The 22,694-nt window shown below is 33.5% G+C and overlaps 6 protein-coding genes and 1 non-coding gene across 7 annotated transcripts; 4 read left to right on the top strand and 3 right to left on the bottom strand.

The window, feature by feature from the left end:
* Positions 1-355: 355 nt before the first annotated feature.
* PHYBLDRAFT_t107 lies at positions 356-427 on the top strand. The gene has a single exon. It is a non-coding gene; the product is annotated as a tRNA-Gln (tRNA).
* Positions 428-5,931: 5,504 nt separating this feature from the next.
* Positions 5,932-6,716, bottom strand: PHYBLDRAFT_64285 (hypothetical protein; the record flags this gene model as incomplete). The annotated part of the gene is made up of 3 exons (XM_018441270.1): positions 5,932-6,261; positions 6,313-6,503; positions 6,656-6,716. The coding sequence occupies 3 exons, from the start codon at positions 6,714-6,716 to the stop codon at positions 5,932-5,934; spliced, it is 582 nt and encodes a 193-aa protein (XP_018293401.1).
* A 791-nt stretch (positions 6,717-7,507) lies between these two features.
* PHYBLDRAFT_143616 (hypothetical protein) lies at positions 7,508-8,563 on the top strand (the record flags this gene model as incomplete). The annotated part of the gene is made up of 3 exons (XM_018431028.1): positions 7,508-7,593; positions 7,666-7,741; positions 7,808-8,563. The coding sequence occupies 3 exons, from the start codon at positions 7,508-7,510 to the stop codon at positions 8,561-8,563; spliced, it is 918 nt and encodes a 305-aa protein (XP_018293400.1).
* A 102-nt stretch (positions 8,564-8,665) lies between these two features.
* PHYBLDRAFT_64283 (hypothetical protein) lies at positions 8,666-10,956 on the top strand (the record flags this gene model as incomplete). The annotated part of the gene is made up of 4 exons (XM_018441269.1): positions 8,666-9,291; positions 9,350-10,199; positions 10,562-10,628; positions 10,862-10,956. 4 exons carry the CDS (start codon positions 8,666-8,668, stop codon positions 10,954-10,956), a joined length of 1,638 nt encoding a protein of 545 aa, XP_018293399.1.
* Positions 10,957-13,457: 2,501 nt separating this feature from the next.
* PHYBLDRAFT_103725 (hypothetical protein) lies at positions 13,458-13,613 on the top strand (the record flags this gene model as incomplete). Its single annotated transcript, XM_018427784.1, has 1 exon — positions 13,458-13,613. A coding segment is annotated over one exon (156 nt), but the record flags the coding sequence as incomplete, so codon positions are not given.
* A 4,188-nt stretch (positions 13,614-17,801) lies between these two features.
* Positions 17,802-19,297, bottom strand: PHYBLDRAFT_64281 (hypothetical protein; the record flags this gene model as incomplete). Its single annotated transcript, XM_018441268.1, has 5 exons — positions 17,802-17,982; positions 18,241-18,427; positions 18,482-18,562; positions 18,622-18,972; positions 19,042-19,297. 5 exons carry the CDS (start codon positions 19,295-19,297, stop codon positions 17,802-17,804), a joined length of 1,056 nt encoding a protein of 351 aa, XP_018293397.1.
* A 985-nt stretch (positions 19,298-20,282) lies between these two features.
* Positions 20,283-22,030, bottom strand: PHYBLDRAFT_186379 (hypothetical protein; the record flags this gene model as incomplete). Its single annotated transcript, XM_018439232.1, has 3 exons — positions 21,381-22,030; positions 20,900-21,190; positions 20,283-20,878 (listed from the first exon to the last, which is right to left on the bottom strand). The coding sequence occupies exons 1-3, from the start codon at positions 21,973-21,975 to the stop codon at positions 20,283-20,285; spliced, it is 1,482 nt and encodes a 493-aa protein (XP_018293396.1). The 5' UTR covers positions 21,976-22,030.
* Positions 22,031-22,694: the final 664 nt, after the last annotated feature.

The raw sequence follows: 22,694 nt of genomic DNA, 5'->3' as shown, positions 1-22,694 counted from the left end.
CTACGAATGACATTACCATCTTACAACAAACGGCAGAGATTTTATTGGGTTTCGACCAAAAAAATGGCAGTTATGTGCCTACTTTCGGCCCCTGCCATTCATCCCGCTATAGTGTTGTGTAGAAGGAACATGGAACGGAAACGAGATTTTTCCTGTGCACGGAAAAATTCTCCTCTTACCACCGAGGGCACAGCACCACATTAACAAACCGTTGACGTCAGCCTCTCATAACCAGGACAAAACGTCACAACAAACTGCCAAACAAACCCACTTAGCAGACTGACCTTCCAGTACCGGACACCACGACATGGCCAAACGCCTTGTTTTACTACAATACGCGTAACAAAACATGTGCGGTTTCGTGATGTAATGGTTAGCATCTGAGATTCTGATTCTCATTATCCGAGTTCAAATCTCGGCGAGACCTCTTTTTAGATTTTGGTATTCATAATCTGGACTATTTTTGTTGGACATTATTTTGATGAATCCATAAAATCTGAAGATGGTTAACCGCAGTACTGTCAAGTCTCGATCTGGTATTTCTTTTCTGGCACTTGTAACTAAGTCGCAGAATCAATACCACTGGGGATCGTTACATTTTTAAGAATAGTTTTTAGTTAAGAATAAAGATTGTTGTGGTGGTTGAAGTTGAAGAAGTTTTTAAGAAGAAAAATTAAACATTTGAGATGAGGAACAAAGATTTATAAGAACTTGTGTAGGGTTTGTTTATTGAGAAAGATTTAGTATCAAAATTTGACGAGGTTCCTACACTGAACTACTACTGCTATTTATATTATTTTGGATTAGGAAAATTATATGACTGGGGTCAGGTAATTGATCTTATGTGAGCCTTAATCAGAACAACGTGATCTTGGAATATTTAATATATGATTAATTATATAAATGTGTGTAGTTCCAATGAAGTATTAACATTGAAAGTAAATGTGTTTATGAGTTATAATTATACTTATAATAATTCACTTGTGGTGATCCAGACACTCGGATGTTAGATTTATTACATATAAAAACATATTCATATTGGGATAGCATAGTAGCTATCATCTTGTCAGTATAAAATATATATAAACAATTAAGTAATCAGCCCAATAATTATTACAGTTAGTATTGTAGATAATATCTTAAAGATTGTTAAGATAATTATATCATACTGCCGGGTAAACTGTGTCAGATCGATATGGAGCTAATTTAGTAGGAAGTCCTAAAGCTCTAGTATAAAAAAGAAAAGAATAGCTAAGAGCTAAAGAAGTACGATTTATGACTTGATGTCATAATTGTAACACCGACACTAGTTAAGCAGTAAATACACTCTAATAACCAAATATATTAAAGGAAGAAAGTCTTAAGAAACTAAGACGTAATGACAAGAGCAGATTGTGTTTTCTTATAAAAAGGAATACTTTTTATTTATGAATAAAAACAACTGATATACAGTCTCAAAGTATTTCTATACGTCTCTATTATCAAATATTTTATTTTTCTATTGTTTCATACCTGAAATACCACATCACTGATGTATCCCATATTATGGTGATATTATCATATGAAATATAATCACTATCATGCATATTAAACCTGTGTATTAAATAATAAAGTAATCAGTAGACACCTTTGACTAGAATAGCTGAGGCCTTATATTATTTCCTTCAGACTTATTTTCAATTACAGCAGTAGTCAATACTCATTTACAACAAAGATGCTTTTTATTAAATGTATTTCTTGACTATTTATACAAAATGATAATTGATTTCTGGCTAAAAGTCTAGATATAATAATATGTCTTTGATGCTTGTTGTCTAGTAATATCTTCTACAAGTATATTTACCATCTTAAACATCTAAAACATATGTGAAAGACCAATTGACAAAGTCAAGATCTTTTATCCTAAAAAGTCAACCATTACTAGTTGCTTATTAATTCCGATTTTGGTTACTGATGTCAACTCTGACAAAAATCTGAAGATGGTTAACTGCAGTATCTCTTTATGTGCAGTAAAATCTTCCTGAGCATTAACTGCAGTATAATAACTCCTCTTTTATTTAAATATAATATAATAGCTATTGCGGATAATGCACAGTATTATTGTTATATATGAGAGAAAATAAGATGTAAAATAAAACAAGTGCAGATGAGAGTACGGTAAAACTTTGTTTTATTAGAAGAAGTAAAAAAGTCAGAAAAAAGATGCTCTTCTATTGCTATTAGTATTATGCGTTTATATAGACATTGTATTTAGCTTGGTGATGATATGATGATATTATGTAATATCTGTTTCTCTACCATTATTTTCTATGATTTAGTTCTTATGTTTTTAGTGTTATTGACTAGAGTCTTAGAGCATCTCCAGCAGTATGTAAACCTAAATACTAAATATCCAAATTAGGATTTCCTATGCTAGTACAAAAAAAGCAATTTAGTATAAAGAATATCAAGGTCACTCCAGCAGTTTCTTAACACAGATTCTAAAGAGCTGATGATTTTGGTAAGGTTTTTCCTAAATGCTGAGATTTAAAATCGACAATTCAAAGCCACAATATAAAAAATAGAAATTTAGTAAATGATAGAATCTAAACAAATGCTGAGAAAACCTACAAAAGTTTAGATTTCGATTCAAAAAGTTTAGATCTAAATTCCAGATTTAGATATTTAGATTTTTGTTTAGAAACTGCTGAAGACGCTTTTTTGGAAAATCTAAACACCAGTTTCCTAATTTGGATATTTAGTATTTGGGTTTAGATACTGCTGGAGGTGCTCTTAGTATTTGTCTTAGTATATTCTTTACATAATTTTCTTTTATAAGGGAAGATATATCTTTTAGTATTGTTACTAGCTGTTGGTAACTCAATGTATGTATTTATTGAGTGTCTGTACTTTTAATTTAAATCTACGATTATGTTGGATATAGCATATTTTCTTAATAATTGCAAATTTCAAGATTTGTGTGAATTTTTTTATTTCAAATGCCGATATATAAAAATGACATTAAATGTCCGCCAGTTTTTTAAAAAATTCTAAATATTGAACTTTATGCAGTCACAACTTCATATATTCACAACAAAAGATCTTTTAAATACTGAGTGATATATAATATTACTATTTTAGAGGATCAATTCTCGTTGTCTGCTATTATAAATGGAAAGTCTAGTATCAATATTTCTCTTTCTCTGCTATTAAATTCAAATACTGTATTTTTTCATGACCTAAAAAGTGCTGTCGCAAATGACAAAACTAAACATGTTTAGTTTTGTCATTTCCAACAACACTTTTTAGGTCTTGAAAAAAACGATCAGAGTACAATTTCTTTTGTCGATTATAAAAAAAATACACTATACAACAATTAGTTTAGAAAACTATATAAGACAATTCCATTTGTATCAATTAAAAGTATCTTTTATCCTCTTTTTGATTTTATGTATACTCCTTGATCCCCAGTAGGTTTGACCTTTTGACTTTGTTATAGTAAAAAAAAGACCAAGCCAGATTGGAAACAAAATTCTAGTTTATTGTTAATTTTTGATCTAGTATTTCTTTTCTAGTACTTGTAACTAAGAGCATCTTCAGCAGATTCTATATAAAAAATCAATACATCCTAAAATGAATTTCTGATGCTAGTCTAAATAAGAAGATGTAGCAAAGAAAATATCAGAGCAACTCCAGTAGTTTCTACATACATATTCTATACAATACTTATTGTCTCAACTTTTATCACTTCTTCACTATTTATTTAGATTTTCTTCTCTTATAAAATCACAAAAATTGAACTCGAACAACTTCTTGCATTGTTAGAAGACTTCTAATATAAACTTTTAAATGGTGATTATGAGCTAGAGTCAGAACAAAATATTAATTTACTTGGTAGCTGCTTTTTTGATATTGTGTCTCTATTTAGTCAAAGCAGAAATTTTATATTCTTCAATGTGCTCAGAAATAAAGCAGTAATAATAATTAGTTATCTTTGACTAGAGTGTATTACTCTTCTGCTCAACTTTATGAGCTTCATCAGTGAAAATAAAGATATATAAGTGGCAAAGACAAATATTCTTCTCTATAGTAAAGTTTTTTTCATCCAGAAAGAGAGCCTTCTACATATAAATAAGTGTCATTTTTAAGAGAGACTAACTTAGCAAAAGGTTTTTTATTGGTAACATCTTTAACCACATCAAAAATAATGAGGTCAATTCTATTGGAATCACTATCTTGGTTGTCTTTGATGTTATTAGTCATTTTTAACAGTTTATATAAGGAACTGAAAGAAAATTTAAAGTCTTGGTCTAAGAAAAGAAATTAATGAGATAGATAGATTCTATATAAAATTTGAGAAATTCTATAGATGTATAGAATTTGATTTGAAAAAATAAGATTGCAAGTCTGTTTTTAGTTGTGTAGAATCTTATGTAGAGACTGCTGAAGGCGGTTTTTTCAAAATTCTATATATTTACTTCTTAATTTGGTTGTGTAGAATTCATGTATAAAAACTGCTGGAGATGCTCTAGGTGCTCAAGAAGTGAAATATTAATTGACTAAAAAGTATCAATCAACCAATTTAGAAATAAAACAAAATACAAATATAGATATAGTCCATGTAATAGAATGTTGATATTATAATAAAATACTATACTCAAGACACTTATATTTCTTTGAAAATATAACAAATGAAATATAATTATTTTTCATGTGTTATTAAGAAAAAACATGTAAAATATGACTTTTAACGCAAGTTTCAACAAGCTATATTTCAATAATACTATTTTGAGTAAAAATATATTAGTATATATAATTAAAAAGAGATTGAAAAACAAGACAAAGTAATGAAATAAAAATAGTTCTCACACACTGTGTTGATAGCAAAAAAATTAAATACCATATGACATATGTTGAGTTTGTTGTGTGTGTAACTTGGTCAGAAAATAAGAATAAAAGATATTGAAAAAGAATTATAAATGTAGTCCTAGAGTACAAGTTCAGATGAGAAAGAGAATAATAAAAAGAAAAGTGAATATGGAAGGGATACAGAGTATTTAGAAGGGCAATTGAATGTTCAACTTCACTCAGAACAGTTGAGAATAGAAAAAAAATAAAAGTGTTAAGATAGAAGGTGAAAGGAGGTATAGGAACACTATCAATTTTGCTCGGGATAATCTAAACAGTTAAAACAGCAAGGCACAGGAAAGTAAGATAGAAAAAGAAAAGAAAACTACTGCTGATTTCACTCGAGATAATCAAGACACACTATGGGAAAAAAAAGGTGATTAGACTGGTAGTTTGACTAGTGATTAGGCTGATGGTTTGGCTGGTGGTTTTTTGCAAGTTCTCCATTCAAACCACCATTGAGTTTAAACAAAAATAAATGACTTTTCACACTCTGTTCTTTAATATGTTGTTTGTATAACATAACAATATTTCTTTCTTAGTATTGGCTTTTATATTGGACGTGGTTTCTTTTATTTATTGTATAAAGCTTACACGTCATTGGATACTTTTATTTGGTATCCTCTTATATGATAATTATTGTTTTAAAATGTAGATTAAATAGACATTTTATTGGACACAATTTATTTTTATTATTATTGCTCTAAAGAAAATAGCTGTCTATTAGATTATATTTATAAGAATTATTGTTTGATTTAACAATTATGCTTTTATTGGGTATTATTAAAGAAAAAAAGCTTTTATTGTTCATTTTATTGGATGTTAATATAAGAAAAAGTTTTTATTGTTCATTTTATTAGGTATTATTATAGGAAAAAGTTTTTATTTTTCGTTTTATTAGGTGTTATTCAATAATAAAAAATCAACATTTGAATTTTAGTGGCTATAAACTACACTATATTCTAGGTTATTATAGCAGAGTATCTTATTCGATTTTATTATATTTGATTACTTATGAGATTGCAATCTTCTAAAATGGTCTCTTCAGAGATGAGAGATTCTCAAGGCAGACACCCAGTTTTCATGGCATCTGGTGAGGTTGATACCAGTATCTTTCATCAACGTTGCATGTTTAGTACACATTTGTTTTCTAACCATTACTGGTATAGACCCCCAGCTAGGACAAGAACCAAGATCTTTCACCAAAGGATGGACAGCCAGCTCATCACAAATGATATTTGTAAATACTTGGAGAGTGGCCTTCTCTTCATTGTTTATCTCAATATCAAGATCTTCATTCATCATTCTGAAGACGTGCTTCAAAGTTATATCCCAGATATTTGGAATAGGTGCACGAATAAGACTGTTGCAAGGCTATTGGATTACATGTTAATACATATTCATTTTATTTTATTTTTGACTTACAATGTTAGTGGCAGAAGATATTGTCTCTTGCTCAGAAAATCCTCTGTTGTCCAGTTGACTCTGGAGGTAGTCAATCTTCAAATTTAATTCTTCTCTGATAGAATTCAATTCCAGTTTAATAGTGTTCTGTCCTGCCTTCAAAAAGATTATCTCACTGTGCATAGCTTGTAGTAAAGATATTATCTGGCTTTCTGTGTTATTCATGTTAAGAGTTTAGTTTGTGTAAGCAAAAAGATTGTTGTGAAAGGAGAATAAAGAGTGAAAAAATTTTCTATCATCTATTATTAGTTTCATATTAGTTAGTTTAACTTATTCATCTCAGTCAATATTAATTTTGACTTACCATAGTTATATTGACAGCTAATATGCAATGTTTCAGATTTTGTTTCTGAGTTTATACTCATATTATCTATGTCATCATTATCTTGAAGCAATTATGTCTACACAAAACTCAAAGTTATTAAGTATAAAGACATATCATTTAAAAACAATTACTGATACTAATACCTTTACTTCAAAGTTGTTGTAAATGACTATTGACTACTACTGTAATTGAGAATAAGTCTGAAGGAAATAATATAAGGCCTCAGCTATTCCAGTCAAAGGTGTCTACCAATTACTTTATTATTTAACACACAGGTTTAGTATGTATGATATTAATTATATTTTATATGATAATATTACCATAATATGGGATACATCAGTGAATTATTATAAGTATAATTATAACTCATAACCACATTTACTTTCAATGTTAATACTTCATTGGAACTACACACATTTATATAATTAATCATATATTAAATATCCCAAGATCATGTTGCTCTGATTAAGGCTCACATAAGATCAATTACCTGACCCCAGTCATATAATTTTCCCAATCCAAAATAATATAAATAGCAGTAGTAGTTCAGTGTAGGAACCTCGTCAAATTTTGATACCAAATATTTCTCAATAAACAAACTCTACACAAGTTCTCACGAATCTTTGTTCCTCATCTCAAATGTTTAATTCTTCTTCTTAAAAACTTCTTCAACTTCAACCACCACAACAAAAGTGTTATTTTCAACCTTTAAAAATGTCCTCAATTACAAAGTGTAGTAGTTACAAGTGCAGATCCTGCAATACATTTTACAATAGCACAAGAAAAGTCAATTTATGCAGAATTCAGTGTATGAAAACCTGTTCTTCAAACATGGTTAATTTTGAGATTTCCCAACCCATTTCTGTCCCTGAGCAAACCAACGTTGTATCAAGCATTGTATCTGGATACACCTCTGAGTAAGTCTATGAAAGACATATGCACTGTTAGAACAAGTAATTAATTATACTATTACCTTCATGAACAAGCAGAGAAAACACAGCCACAATTGATAACCAAACTGTGGATGCCTTCAATAATGGTGACAATGATAATGATCAGCCCATGGTAAGATATATACATATATCTATGTATTCATGTCTATAACACTAATTACTATTTACCTTAATAAAGTATGATGCCAATCTTGATTATGCCATGGATGACGTCCACGTCGAAACCTCTCCTCTGATATTTGATTTCAGTCAACCTACTCCCATTCTTAACAATGACAACACAAAAAATCTTGAGTTCATTAAGATAATCAAGGATTTTGGAATTTCGCATGAAGTACATGAAATGATTGCTTGTCATTTCAACAAGATTCTAGAGACATTTAATGACATAACATACAGAGCATGCTCTTCATATCTTGGAGATAAACGTTTTGAGAGATTTTCTTCTGTAAAAGGAGATAAGTATGACATCTGCCATAATGATTGTAAACTTTACAATGACAGTCATGAGACAGTGTGTCTTAATTGTGGTGAGGCACATTATAAAAACAATGCCAAAGACAAAGACGGATTGTCAATCCCTGTCAAAACAATGATTCAGATCCCTTTGGCTAGACAGCTTGCTCTCTGTTTGGCCAATGACACTACAAGAAATGAGATGATGTATCGTCATAACCATCAGTCCAGTCAAAATGGAAGCAAATCTGATATCTTTGATGGCCAAGCTTATGAATTGATCAAGCATCTTTTTTCTGATGAGAATGATATCACCATTTCGTTGTCAGTTGATTGCTTTGCTCCACACAAGGTTTCTGGTTTGGTGACTATTTTACATGCCACCATGCTCAACCTTCCTCCAATGATCCGTTACAAGTGCAAGCAAATGATTCAGATCACAATGATCCCTGCCACAACTGTACCTGCCAACTTCTGATCATTTCTTGAGCTGACCATCAAATCGCTCAAGATACTGCAAGCAGATGGAATGGTGATAAAAACACCAACAAAAACAATGAGAGCAAAAGTCCATGTTCTCATGGCAACTGGTGATATTCCAGCATTGGCAAAGCTGGCATGCCATGCTGATAATACAAGCAAAAATGACTGTCATATCTGCAATGTTGTTGGACAAACTCCATGTCATGGCCAATATTTCAGAACCTTGTCAGGAACCACCATCCGCACCGTAGAGAGCTTCAGAAGCTTCAACCCTGATAGTGTGTTGTGCAAGGGCCTCAAAGAACAATCTCCATTTGCTTCATTGATGTCATTCACAGGCCCATTTTTCTTTGCCCTTGATGAGATGCATGGTATTTGTCATGGAATTGGCAAGCAGGTCTGGGGGCTTGTTTGCAGGAAGTATGGATCTAAGCACCCCCTTTTCCTCTCTGCTGGAGCACAGAAGAAGATAGACGTGGCAATAGAAGGAACAAGAGAATCAATCCCAACATCTTTCCATGGTGCTTGGAGGGAAGTGGCAAGACATGCAGAATATTTCCGAGCTGTGAACTGGGCCAATTTCCTTCTGTTTGTGGTTCCCACTCTGGTAGCAGAGCGTATCCACAATCAAGATGCACAGAAGGCATTGCTTGGCCTTGTGCAAGCATGCACTCTACTCATGAGCTGGGAGTTATCAGCAGAGGAACAAACCTCTATAAAAAAGTATGTTTAGTGTTATTCAGAGTTTTGTTTTTGGAACTTATTCTGATCTTTCTCTTAGAAACCTTATTAAGTGGAATTCGTATCTGGAAGGCCATTTCCAAAATGGTAAAGTTGGAATAGAGATATTCACTATCAACCAACACCTATTGCAGCATTACCCAGCAATGATCAATGCATTTGGCCCTCCCAGAGCGTACAGTGCCAGGTCGCTAGAGAGGGCCATTGGAGAATATTCTCGGTCAATAAAGAGCAATTCTGCTATTGGTGCAAACGCTGGGAACATTATGCTGAGACTTGCCTGTACAAGATGTGTGGATGTAAACGGAGCCTTGGTAGTTAAGGCGAGGGCAACAGCAAGAATATTGCAATACAATGATGAGTCTGCTGGTTGGCCAATGACTGAGGAAGGTGAGCGTGTTGACATTGACTCAGATATTGAGTTCTGGGGGCCTTTGGAATATAAAACAATTCATGACAGCATTGAAGAAATTTCTTGTCTCCCAGTTCTTCTTGCAAAGTTCCATGAATCAAAGGGAGTGGAATGCAGTACAATTTATCCAGCCTTGACAACAAGCCACAAGGCTTTTGTCAATGGCTGTGTGATAGACTCTGCATTTGCCCACAAAGTACAAAGAGAGGCCCATCACATTTGCCTTCAGTTGCAGGTAAACAAGGCAACAAACGCAAGACCAGGATTGTCTCCTGCTCTAAAATACTTCTTTAGCAAAGTTGTTCTTTTCTTTGAGCATGTCAATGAGGGGAAAAGATGGCCACTTGCTTTGGTATTGATGTATAGCACAATGATGTATAATGGTGTGCTGGTGATGCGAAATGGACAAATGAAGCTAAAGGTAGTTCACCTGGCAGATGTCAAGAAATTGGTTGGGCTGGTGGTGTCAGACACGACAGTAAATACAACAACAGCAACGACAACAGCATACATAGTGTGGCCAGAACTCAACCATGGCCCTAAGCTGTCACTTGGTTCTTTTGCTGATATTTAATTTGTTTTTTTTTTTCAAATTGTCTTAACATATTTTATCCTACCAGCAAAAAGTTTAGATATTTTCTTCTCTTTCACCTCTGACTTTTAATAATCATCAACTGCAATCTACACTCACTAAAAATGTAAAGTCTGTAATTAAAATGAACACTTGTCTATCAGGAGATTTAATTTTTGGTGGTAAATTTACTTTTTGTCAATCTTTTCAAAAGACAGAGATTTTCTTGTTTCATTTTGAATTTTTTGTAATTTTTTTAATTATTATAGGCCAAAAACAAAGTCACAAATGCAAAAAAACCACCATTTTTTCCCGTAGTGACAGATAGACAGCAAGGTAAAAGAAGATAAGATTAGAGGAGAATTTAAGAGAACACTGTTGATTTCACTCAAGACAAGCACACAGATACAAAGAGACAGAAAGAGAAAAAAGGGGAAAAGGATTTTGAACACAGATATAAGATTTTAATGCAATGTATGATTGTTTTCCTACAGGTCAGGCAGAAAGCAATTCAGGGACAGTGATTTTAAGAGAGAGATAACTGATTATGTTTATTGTTGTAAAAATAGATTTCTTATATATCTTTTGTAAAATGAAAAATATGAGAATAAAGTGTTTTGAGATTGTAGATGTGACTTATAGCGTGAGAGAGGATGTTATGTAAAGGCAGATATATATCAATGTCAAGGGGAAGAGTGAGATAATGTTTGTGTTTTTGGTAAAATGTAAAGATAAGATGTTAGAATACAATAAGAATGATAATAAAAGAGTAATAAAGATGAGATACAAGATAAGAAATTAATAGCAGTAATATTGAAAGGTAAGTAGTGTGAGAAAAAGGAAACTGGAAACTGGAAACTGGAAACTGGAAAAGGAAATGGGAAGATGTATGTAAAAAGGGTAAAGATTCCAAAAGGAGAATATACGCAGGAGATGAAATAGAAGTGATAATAAAGGTAAAGATATATGTAAAAATGTGATTATAAAAGAATGTAATAATATGTAGAAGCGATGAATAAGAAAAATAGGAAGGGAAACAATTGGAGAAGAAGGAAATAAATCAGGGTGGGCGAAGCTGGAGAACACACAACACCTGTGTCACATATATGATATTTGAAAATAATTTGTCTCTGGTCAAGAGCAGGGACATTTTTTGTGGACTTTAAAAATTATATATCATATTTACACCATACAAATCTGGATAACAATTTCTCTATCAAAGTGCAAATTTCCCCCGCAAAATTATTTGTCACATTTGCTAACTGCATAGTGTTATCTAGTTATCTAGTTATCTAGTGTAAGGCTGATAATTTTACCACTTGTTACTAGTTTTTCTAAATTAGTCAATTTTGTGCTACCATATGGTTTTCTACAGCCCTTGAGCTTTACAAAGCGGCCCACTTTAGTGACGCAATCAGTTACCAATACCAGAACTCATTTAGAGTATTATAATCCTTTACTCTTTATTTTTTTATTGAATTTAACAAGCAAATTAAATATGTACAACCCAAGCAAGCATACTATCAAAAGAAGACAGAGAACAGCTGTACCTCAGTTCTTACTGGATTACTTTTCTGAAGACGTTCTAATAAGTGGTTTGAATTATATTCTCACTGAAAACCCATCTGTTCCTGAGGCGGAATTTAGTAGTCCTCGCCTAAAGTATACATATACGCGCAATAAGAGAGCAAGAACCATGGCTGTAGCCCCTGTAGAAATGCCTTCCAAGAACATTGCTGCTTCTCAGACTGACTTGGACGTCGAAATTGATTTCGATACATATGAAGCCAGTCAGACCCAGAAAAGAAGCCTCTACAACAAGTGGGTAGATTTGCTTCCCCAGTTAGCCGATTCCTTCCTGCGTTACCTTGGAAGATGCAAGGATGGCTATCTGGATAAGAAGGTTATTGCTCCTTTGTCTCATTTCCTTTGTTCTTGCACAAAGTTCTCTAAGAAAAACATCTACATGTTTTTTTTGCATTGTAAGCAATCGTTATTAATTTTTCAAGAAAAACTGCCCTTAGATTAATATATTAACATCCTATATGTGTACACAGCCTCAGAAACATTTGAGGTTGTTTTTTGCGGATGCAAGTCCATTCCCGAGCAGTTGGTTGAGATGGGTATGCTCCCTGCTTCCCTCAACAATGTCCAATATGCAATTCATTTTGGACTTCTTGAGTTTATGAGAAACATGCGAGATGTTCTTGCCACCTCTGGCCAGGGCTTGGCCGATCTGTACAATAAGATCAATCTGGGTGCTGAGGTAAGAAAAAAAATTATACATCAGTATATGTTACTAATCGATTTTAAATATTGTGTTAAAATAAAATAAATAAAGACAGATCTCAAAGGCATATTGCCAAAATCTTCTGCATGTCTTCATCAGGCTTACAATGATTGTTGAGGCCAAGGTAGAGAAGCTTTTGCCTGGATTCCGGGAATCCAACTGTTGCCCTGCTTGTCCAGATGTAGGTGAATAATATGTCATATTTTACTTGCAACAAAGTATTGAAGTTGTATTTTTATATCAGGTTGACAGCAATGTGGCCATTGACGACTGTCGATATGTTGCTATGGATGGCAATTTTAGTCTGAAGTGTGAGAGGAGGAAAGATGGTGAGGGTGATGTTGGCGAAGAGTTGGAGCAAGTAAAGGCTCAACTCAAGCAGGTGTGGATTGGTGACGACGTGGTGAAGACGTATGAGAAGGAGAGGGCTGAAGAAAGCGTAAGTAATAAAAAGTGACAAGATATTAAATACATACTACGCCTTTTCTATACTTATAGATAGGTCGGTTCGACAGCAACTTCCATGCTGGCTCTGGCAGTTTGGCAAAGTCCATAAAGTACCCTATTAAGGGTCTTTTTGCGGCAAGCTGTGCACGCCATGAGTCAGTCATTAAGTTGGTAGACATGGAAACTGGTGAAGGGTTTAAGTACCCTCTCTCCATAATTAATCAACTACTTGGTGATTCAGGTAGTGATGGCCAGTCTGCTGATAACTCTCCCAACATCAATGTGATGTATGATGTTGTCTGTAAGCTGGCAAAGTCACTGAAGGTAAATACAGAGTTATTTTTAACATACATGTTAAATATATAAGCATATAGTAACAATACTTAACATAGGCTAACTTTCCCAGACTGATGGAGAAATCAAAACTAGCAGTTCTGATTTTCCATGCGTATGCTCATGTTCAACACTGCCAGGTTAAGCTCAACCCTAAATATAGAGATGGGTTTGGCTTGACAGATGGTGAATGTTTGGAACGCCTCTGGTCATATCTTAACCGCTTTGTGACGATGACCAGAAAGATGGGACAAGCAAACCGGAAGTTGGTCTTGTACAGAGCCATCAAGTTCCACAATGAGACGAAGAAGGTTGAGTTGGGCTTGATGTTGGAGAGTAAGTATGTCAAAGCAAAGCACATCATAGAAGAATCCAGGAAGGCGTTGGAGGGATTCAACTGTGTTGTGATTGAGCGAGAATGGAAGCAGCATATTAACAAGGTAGAGAAGTTGGAGAACTACGTTGACATTGCTGATTTGATGGAGTCTGGCTGTAAGGTTCAAGGCAATATTGCTTTGTTCCTTGTAAATTTTACAATTTTGTGCCGACTAAGAGAGTAAGTGTATTTAGAGCTTTTTTCTTATGTTTTTTGTCATTAAAAAATCAATTTTATTGTAGGCTCACTAATGATGCCAACGGAAATCATGTGAAAGATGAGATCAATAGGCTGAAGCACGAAAGGGAGAAGTTGAAGGCGAAGATCCAGGAGGAAGTTGAGGGCTTCCAAGAACCTGATGAAAAAAATACAAACCTCATAAAATATATAGAAGAAAATGCCCAGCTAGGGTACAACGAGTTCCTAGCTTACAAAAAAAATATTCAAAGATGCGATTAGAGCCAATGTTCGAGCGTATCATGATACCTTGACATTGCTCTACAAATCTGGCCATATCGGTAAGAAGGGGAAAAGGTGATTGTGTTTATTTAATAAATTAATGCTTTTAAATATATATATAGGCACAAAAAAATCAAAACAACACCAAACCAGCCTGAATAAACAGGCCAAACAAATTACCTACCTCCTACAAGAATTTAACCTTGAATTCAATGGTAACAGTGATTTTTAGACTTTTTACAATGGACATATTAAACTGTTATTCTTACTTTTATACTGGTTTTTTTTTAAAAGAGTCTTTGACCTTTGATTCAATAATCAATAAAAAAAATATTTTCTGGGATGTGGAAATCCATCCCGAAGTCTATCTCTTTTTGGCAAAGAAAAGAGCAGAAGAAGAAGTTGCACTTCTGAAGGTAATAATCAATATAAAGATGCTAAAGGTTTTAAAAATAAATCAACTAATATATAAAATTTCAAGCGTGATGCCTTCTGGCTCCAACACCGTGCCACAAAAGAAAGGACTTTAAGAGAGCAAGGGCTAAAAGCCCTTGACAATGCTGTAGGTACTCTGGACAAAGAAGTTCTTTGTGGGATGCAGTTCCTTTTGGCTAGAAAGCTTCAACTTTCTATGTCTTGGGAGCGAGCAGTCTTTGCTCAGACCAGTTTCCTTCTGGAATCCTCGTCCTCTCCCTCCTCCATTCCTTTTGCCTCCTTCTCCTCCGTTCCTTTTGCTTCCTCCTCCTCCGTTCCTTTTGCTCTCTCCTCCTCCGTTCCTTTTGCTTTCTCCTCCTCCGTTCCTTTTGCTTCCTCCTCCTCCGTCTCTTCTTCTTCACTCATTGTTGAAGACATAAACTCCCCCGATGATGGAGAAGCCAGTATCGCTTTTGTTGTGGAAGGTAATGACAACGATGACAATGACGATGACAATGATGACAATGATGATGCCGATGAAGACGAATAACACAATAACGTATTTGAGTCTGAGGCAATATATGGTAAGTTACTCTATTATTGTAAAAAGTCTATTCAGTTTATTTGTTAGCATTTAAAGTTGATAACTAAGGTAAGTTTCTTTTCCCTAGAATAACACAAACTCCCACCTGTTTTTTTTTCTTTTCTTCTTTTCTTCTTTTTTTTTAATTTTTTTTTTAATAATAATAATAATAATTTTTTTCAAATCTGTAAAATGCTTTAATAGCTTTTACAATTAAAAATATCATAAAATTATAGAGAAGCTGACAGCTTGATTTTTATTGTTTGAAGTACACTTCTTGTTTTCTACATTTAATCAAGAAGTAAAAAAAATTGTCTATTTTAAATACATGTTTTATGTTTCAAGATTTTATTTTACTTATTTCTGTAATATATATATATTGCTTATATCATTAGAGTCTATTAGTAATTAATTCCATAATACATATAACTACATACTTATTTTGAGATAATAAAATATCAAGTTTTTATATATTTTCATTAGTATTTTGCATGCTTTATATTTTATTTTATTCTTTTCAAAAGCAAGTAAATAGCATTTCTCATTCAAGAAGTTACAATGTTAAAAATTATCTTGTTTTATTTGTATCTAACTGTTTAACTCTGTTTACATAAATAACATATGTTTCTTTTGCTATTTTATTTTATTTTACTTTAAAAACATATAATAGTATTTCACATAACATTAAGATATTTATAAAAAATAAATAGTATAAAGCAATTCATTAAATATTCAAAAAATTTCTTTTTTTTTGTAAAAAAAAATACAAAAAAATGCTTCAGGCAAAAGTCGAACCCCGGTTGTTCCTATCATAGTCAAAAGCGACAACAAATAATCTATAGCAAAAGTTTTGAATAGAGTAGTTAAAATATAGCTTTATAGTATTTTTTACCAAGCCACTTTTTCCACTCATTTTCACTATGAAACCACTCATTTTCACTGTAAGATGTTGGCATGGTCACATCCAAAGTCACATTTTCTCAATGTTAAGCCACAGCCTTCGTCCTTTTTGTATATTCTTTTCTCTTAGTTACGTTTTTCTTTTTTTTTTGCCTGGTATGTTATTTTTTTATGTTTATTGTATGTTCTGATTGACATAATCAAAACCCTCTTCTTTCATTTTATTCTATTTACTTTTTCCCAGTACGTTTTTTTGTTATAACTTCAATTGTCCCAAGTGAAATTGATAGCCTTCTCTTTATTTTACTCACTCGATATTTGTATCCAAAGTTTTTCCAATCTTTTTCATTTCTGTCACTTCTGAACTCTGTTCTTGGAGTTACATTTTGTAATTATTCTATTCAAATCGATTTGTACTTTTAGCAATTTAATTTTTAATTGATCCTACATTAGATCTTTACATAAAGGATGGTAGTTTTCTTAATTTGCAAAAAGTAACATAATAGTCTTACTGCATTTTGGAATCACTGTTTGTCAAATAAAATAATAAATTTTTTAATTATTCATATTCTTCTATTAATAAAATGTACTCTATTTTCTTTAAAAAAATAATGGGCTAAACATAATTATTATTATTGTCATAAAACAATATCATATATAACTAGTGTTTGTTAATACCAGCTTGTTTTTTTTGAAGTGAGTATATTTAAAAGTATAAGATAAGGACTTTGTTCGCAGCTATCAGCTTTTGTAATATCTGGAAAGAATATATTAATAAAGATCGGGGAGGGTGCTAGTTGCTTTCATTAAACAAGACCAAAAGTTACAACATGAAGACTAAAGACAAAAGTAGACAGGAAGAGTTAGTTAAATCAAAGATAAATATATAAATATTGATTATTATTTAAATTGTTATATAAAGCTAGCAATGATATTGACTTTGCAAGTAATAGACTACATTAATAAAATGTTATGATTGAATAAATATAAAATCAATAAGACAAGCCAGTTAATTAATAAGTGATGTACATAAAGACCAACTTATGAAATGATAATATTTCACCCTTTCTTTTTATATAAAGACGCGTTTTTTTACTTATCTAGTAATAATACTTGATGCTAAAAGAATTCCAATAAAACTCAAGACATGCTGTATTAGTTTTATAAAACACGTACTTGCTAATATCTGTCCTTGATGAAGTGCAATTGATAAATAAATATTCAATATAATTTTTACAAAGTTGATTCATTCACAATATTGATAAGCATAACTGGAATTTATTTAAGAAAGAAGATTTTTTATTTACAAAATTAAAATGTCAAAAAACAATAACTTTATTACCCAATACATCAGTATAAACATGTATTCTACTTCCTTAGATTTTGTTTTGTTTTTGCTTGAAAAAAAATAAAGTCTAAAGTATACCCTTACAAAAATAAATAAATTATATGACATTGTTTTTATAATTCTAAGCAGTAGCATTAGATGAGCCAAAAAAAACTTAACACTATTGGGAAAGAAAGCTAATTGAGCAAAGCATTAAAAACATTTTTTTTTAGGATAGCCTTAAGATTATTTTAAAAATATATACTATCTTTTGTAAAGCAAAGCAGAAGGTCATATAAGCATTGTTTATCAAAATCATTACTTCCAAAGTCTTAAATTTTAATATATATCTATTCTTGCTCCAAGTTTATTTGTTGATCTTAATATTCAAATAAAATCGTCAGGTAGTTGTTTTCCATTGCTGATTTATCTTGACTAGCGCTCTCATCTGTCTTTAACTGTTTGTGCATGATTACAAGAAGTTTATGACAAGATTTATGAGGCCATTCAATCAAGTGTTTGATACATGTTACAAGATGATGATGATGGCAAAGGGTAACACTTTATTTATTACTTAAAATACTTATAACGTGTATATTATTAAAGTAGATTAGGAAAGAAAAAATTTTGAAGTCATTTTTTTGTTTTGAAAATTAAAATACATAAAAAAACAAGTCACAACAAATAGTAAAAGCAAGAATCTATTGTACAACACTGGAAAGCCTTCGGATAAGATGTACGCATAAGTTTAGCATACAAATTATTAATTATAGAAGTTAGAGACAAAAACATGTTTTTATTAAGCTTGTCAAGCCTTACTCTAAAGAGCGAGAGAAAGAAATGAGCCCTTTGTCTAGGGCATCAACTAACATTTCTTTCTCAATATCTTTCATAAGACTGAGTGGCACAAAAGGCACCTTTTCTGGCCATCCAACGGCTCTGATGGTGCCTTTTTTGTTTTTGATTGCTTTCCAAGGGAAAGATTTTCTTGTTTCCCCGGTTTCTTCTAAGAAATTGATAATATAAAGTAAATGTTAATTTTGATATTTTATAGACTTACCATTGAACAAGCTTATCAAACGTTTGTTCATCTTATTCCTGAAGTCGTTGGCAGCAATGGTGGCAGGTTGTATTTCTCGCACTATGACAGAAAAATAGATTAAGATAAAATAAATAATACATCTATTATATAATACTTACTTGGGCGTCTTTCGACGTTTCCCATTGCTTCCAAGAAACTCTTCAGAGCGCCATCTTCTTCAATACACTTAAAAAATATAGAAGACGTATCTCCTGACAAGAGGCGGCCGATCTTTCGACTGGAGCTGGCGCCTGACTCCCAGAACAGAAACAGACTATTGTAGTTCATCGATAGCTTCATTGTGTCCATGATGGTCAATATGGATTTTGCACCACGTTTGACATCAGAGACAGAAGATTCCTGGTGAAGAGTAGCGGAATCTTCTTTTGCCATCTTGTAATATCTGCCTTTTTCTAAAGGACCCATCGAGTTGTACGAATCAATGATTTCCTCGAGTCTGTAGTTTTCCCCTAAAAATATATTTCGAATTGTTACAAAACTATTGTTTTACTTGTAATCAATGCAGTTAATTGTATTACTGTCAAGTTTTCTCTTGTTCTTCATCTCCTTAATGTAAAGATTAAAAGGATTTTTTTTAATCTTTTTGGGCCCCAAAACAGTATTGCTGAAATTATAGGCAGCTTCAGCCATGTTTTCAACAACCTTTTGTTGCAAATTAAATTCTATAGCGAAGCTAATTTCAAATTCTTTTCTACACTGCAATTCTAATTGCAGTTTTTCTACTGCATTGGTTGGCAAGTTTGCAGCATCATTCAAGAAGCTATTAATGTTCATTTTTAGGTATTTAATATATAATAATAAGAATATGAAATAAAATAAACAATTATTTCAGTTGTTTTGGAATAATGACCAGATGACGTGTCAATTCATCTGATGGGAACCTGATTTTGCTACCAATCATATATTGTAATTTATTAGTAACTAATGGTAAAATTATTAGCCTTACACTAGATAACTAGATAACTAGATAACACTATGCAGTTAGCAAATGTGACAAATAATTTTGCGGGGGAAATTTGCATTTTGATAAATGAAAATTGTTATCCAGATTTGTGAGGTGCATATTTAGGCTTGAGACCCTTCCAAATTGGTCAATTGATACTTTTTAGTCAGTTGATACTTTACTCCGTAAGCACCTTTTAAGTTGATAAATAATTGAAACACAGATATAATAGTATTACTACTTTTGGTATACAGTATTTAAAGCCAGATAGCAAGCTCTCTATTATATAACTAGAAAAAAAATACAGAAAATCATAGGAAAAGTATAGGTGTGAAAGCAGTATCTATACCCACTTTTTTAGACTAAATAGTGCTCTAAATAGAATATAATAACTACATGTATAAAGAGCACAGAGTATATACTCACCACTTCTATTCAAATGTAATTGACAGACTAAACAGGATTATTTTTACTCAGCAAAACAACACTATGACAAATAGGGGCGGTTTTTTGTATTTGTGACTTTGTTTTTGGCCTATAATAATTAAAAAATCACCAAAAATCCAATTTGAAACTAGAAAATCTCTGTTTTTTGAAAAGGTTGACAAAAAGCAGATTGACCACCTAAAATTAAATCTCCTGATAGACAAAAGTACATTTTAACTACAGATTTTACATTTTTAGTAAATGTAGATTGCAATTGATGACTATTAAAAGTCAGAGGTAAAAGAGAGAAAAATATCTAAACTTTTTGCTGGGAGGATAAAATATGTTAAGATAATTTGAAAAAAAATAATGTATTACAAGAAAAAAAAATTATAAGTCTGCAAGAGAACCAAGTGACAGTTTTGGGCCGCGGTTAAGCTCTGGCCACACTACATATGTTGTTGCTGTTGTTGTTATTGTGTTTATAGTCGCGTCCGACTTCACCAAACCAACTAATTCTTTGACATCTGCCAGGTGAACTACCATTGGCTTCATTTGTCCATTGTTGATTGCTGGTATACTATTTACCAAACGAACTGCATAAACATTGACAAGGACAAGCGGCCACCTCTTGTTGTTGAGCTTGTGCTCAAAGAAAACGACGACCTTCCCAAAGAAATCCTTGTAGACTGGAGAGTAGCTTTGCCCAATGCTGCGGTTCTCATCAACCTGAACCTGAAGTCTGACGTTATGTGCCTCTCTTACACAATTATGGTCGAGTGCAGAGTCAATAACACAACCATTTACAAATGCCTTACGGCTTGTTTTAATGGCTGCTTCAATCATACTACACTCTTCCCCCTTTGATTCGTAGAACTTTTGAAGAAGCTCTGGAAGACAAGAAATGCCTCCAAAACTATCAACAATCGTTCTGTTCCTCAAAGGCCCCCAGAACTCAATGTCAGAATCAGTACCAACATTACTACCTTCTCAGTCAATTGACCAACCAGCAGAGGAATCGTCATACTGAAGGAGAGTTGTTGCTGTTACTGTTGCTGTTGTCATTATTGAATTTTCAACTCTCATCTGTTGAATCTGTGTCAAGCCAAGCATGATGTTGCCAGCATTGATTCCAATTGCCGAATTACTCTTTATTGCTCGTGAGTATTTCCCAATCGCCCTCTCGACAGATCGTGCACTATACGCTCTGGGGGGACCATACGCTTCTATCATTGCGGGATAGTGCTGCAGGAGGTGCTGGTTGATCGTAAAGACCTTGAGCTGGACCTCTCCTTTAGCTAGTGAGGTTTCCAGATACGCATTTCATGCGACGAGATTTCTAAAAAAAAAGATAAGTTAACACAAGTTATAAAATAATAATATTAATTATAATTAAAGCTTATGTTTTGATCAAGGTTTTCTCCTCTGCTGATAACTCCCAGCTCATGAGTAGGTTGCATGTCTGCACCAGGTCAAGCAATGCCTTACGGGCAGCTTGGTCACAGACACGCTCTGCCACAAGCGTGGGGATAACAAACAAGATGAAGTCAGCCCAGTCCACAGCCCGGAAGTACCCTGATCTTGTTGCGATGTTGATCCATGCACCGTGGAAAGATGTTGGAATACTTCTTCTGGTTGACACCATGGCAGTATCAATTTCTTTCTGAGCAGCAAGGGAGAGAGAGAGAGGATGATCTTTTCCATACTTGCCACACACGAGCCCCCAGACCTGTTTGCCAATGCCGTGACAAATGCCGTGCATTTCATCCAATGCAAAGAAGAATGGACCAGAGAAGGAATCCAGTAAGGAGAAGGGAGATTGGCCAGTTAACCCTTTTTTGCTGGATGAGGCCACCTCATCAAAGTGCTTGAAACTTTCCGGTGTGCGCATGGTGATGGCAGATGGCATTCGGAAATATTGGCCATGGCCAGGAGATTGACCCACAACGTGGCAGATGCGGCAGCCATCCTTACTCATATGGCCCACATGACAAGCCATCTTTCCCAGAGCTGGGATGTCGCCAGTTGTCATTAGTACATGGACTTTCGCACTAATATCTCCAGATGGTGTCTTCACAACCATTCCACCGGTTTGGAGAACCCGAAGTTCTTTCAGAACAGGCTCCAGGAATGACCAGAAGTCGGCGGGTGCTTTGGGACCAGAGATGATCGCAACTTGGATCATACGGCTGCGCTCGTAGCGGATCATTGGGGGAAGGTTGAGGTTGGTAACGTGGACAATGGTTACCGAACCCAGAACACTATGGGGAGCAAACCCATCAACAGACAGCGAAATGGCGATGTCGTTTTCACCCAAGAAAAGAGACTTCTTTGACTGGTATGCCTGTCCATCAAAGACATTGGAAATGCTGCCATCAGCCTTTTGCGTATGATGGTGGCAATACAACATTTCTTTTCTGGTGCGGTCGTTGGCCAAAGCAACTGCAAGCTGTCTACCCAGAGGAAGCTGTATCATTGTGCTGGCAGGAATTGGATTCTAACCAGCGATGTGATCGAACAATGATTTGCAATAAACATGCAAACATGCTTAAGAGGGTTGGTATAGATTTCACCAGATGCCATCAAAATTGGGCATCCATTGCAAGAGTCAGTCATCTCTGGAAAGACCGTCAAAGGAGGCAATTGTAAGTAACTATCCACTGCAGTGTAAAGTAGTATATTTAATATTGGAAGTATATGATGTATTTGACTGTTTATGACCAATAAAAATGATGTATAAAATGTAATGTCTATCATAACAGCCAATAAAAGTGATATATAAAATGTAATTGTGTAGTGTAA

This window comes from Phycomyces blakesleeanus (genome assembly GCF_001638985.1).
Source record: "Phycomyces blakesleeanus NRRL 1555(-) unplaced genomic scaffold PHYBLscaffold_7, whole genome shotgun sequence".
Taxonomy (NCBI): Eukaryota; Fungi; Mucoromycota; class Mucoromycetes; order Mucorales; family Phycomycetaceae; genus Phycomyces; species Phycomyces blakesleeanus.
Note: the sequence above shows the minus strand (reverse complement) of the source record. Positions and strands in the feature narration are given on the sequence as shown.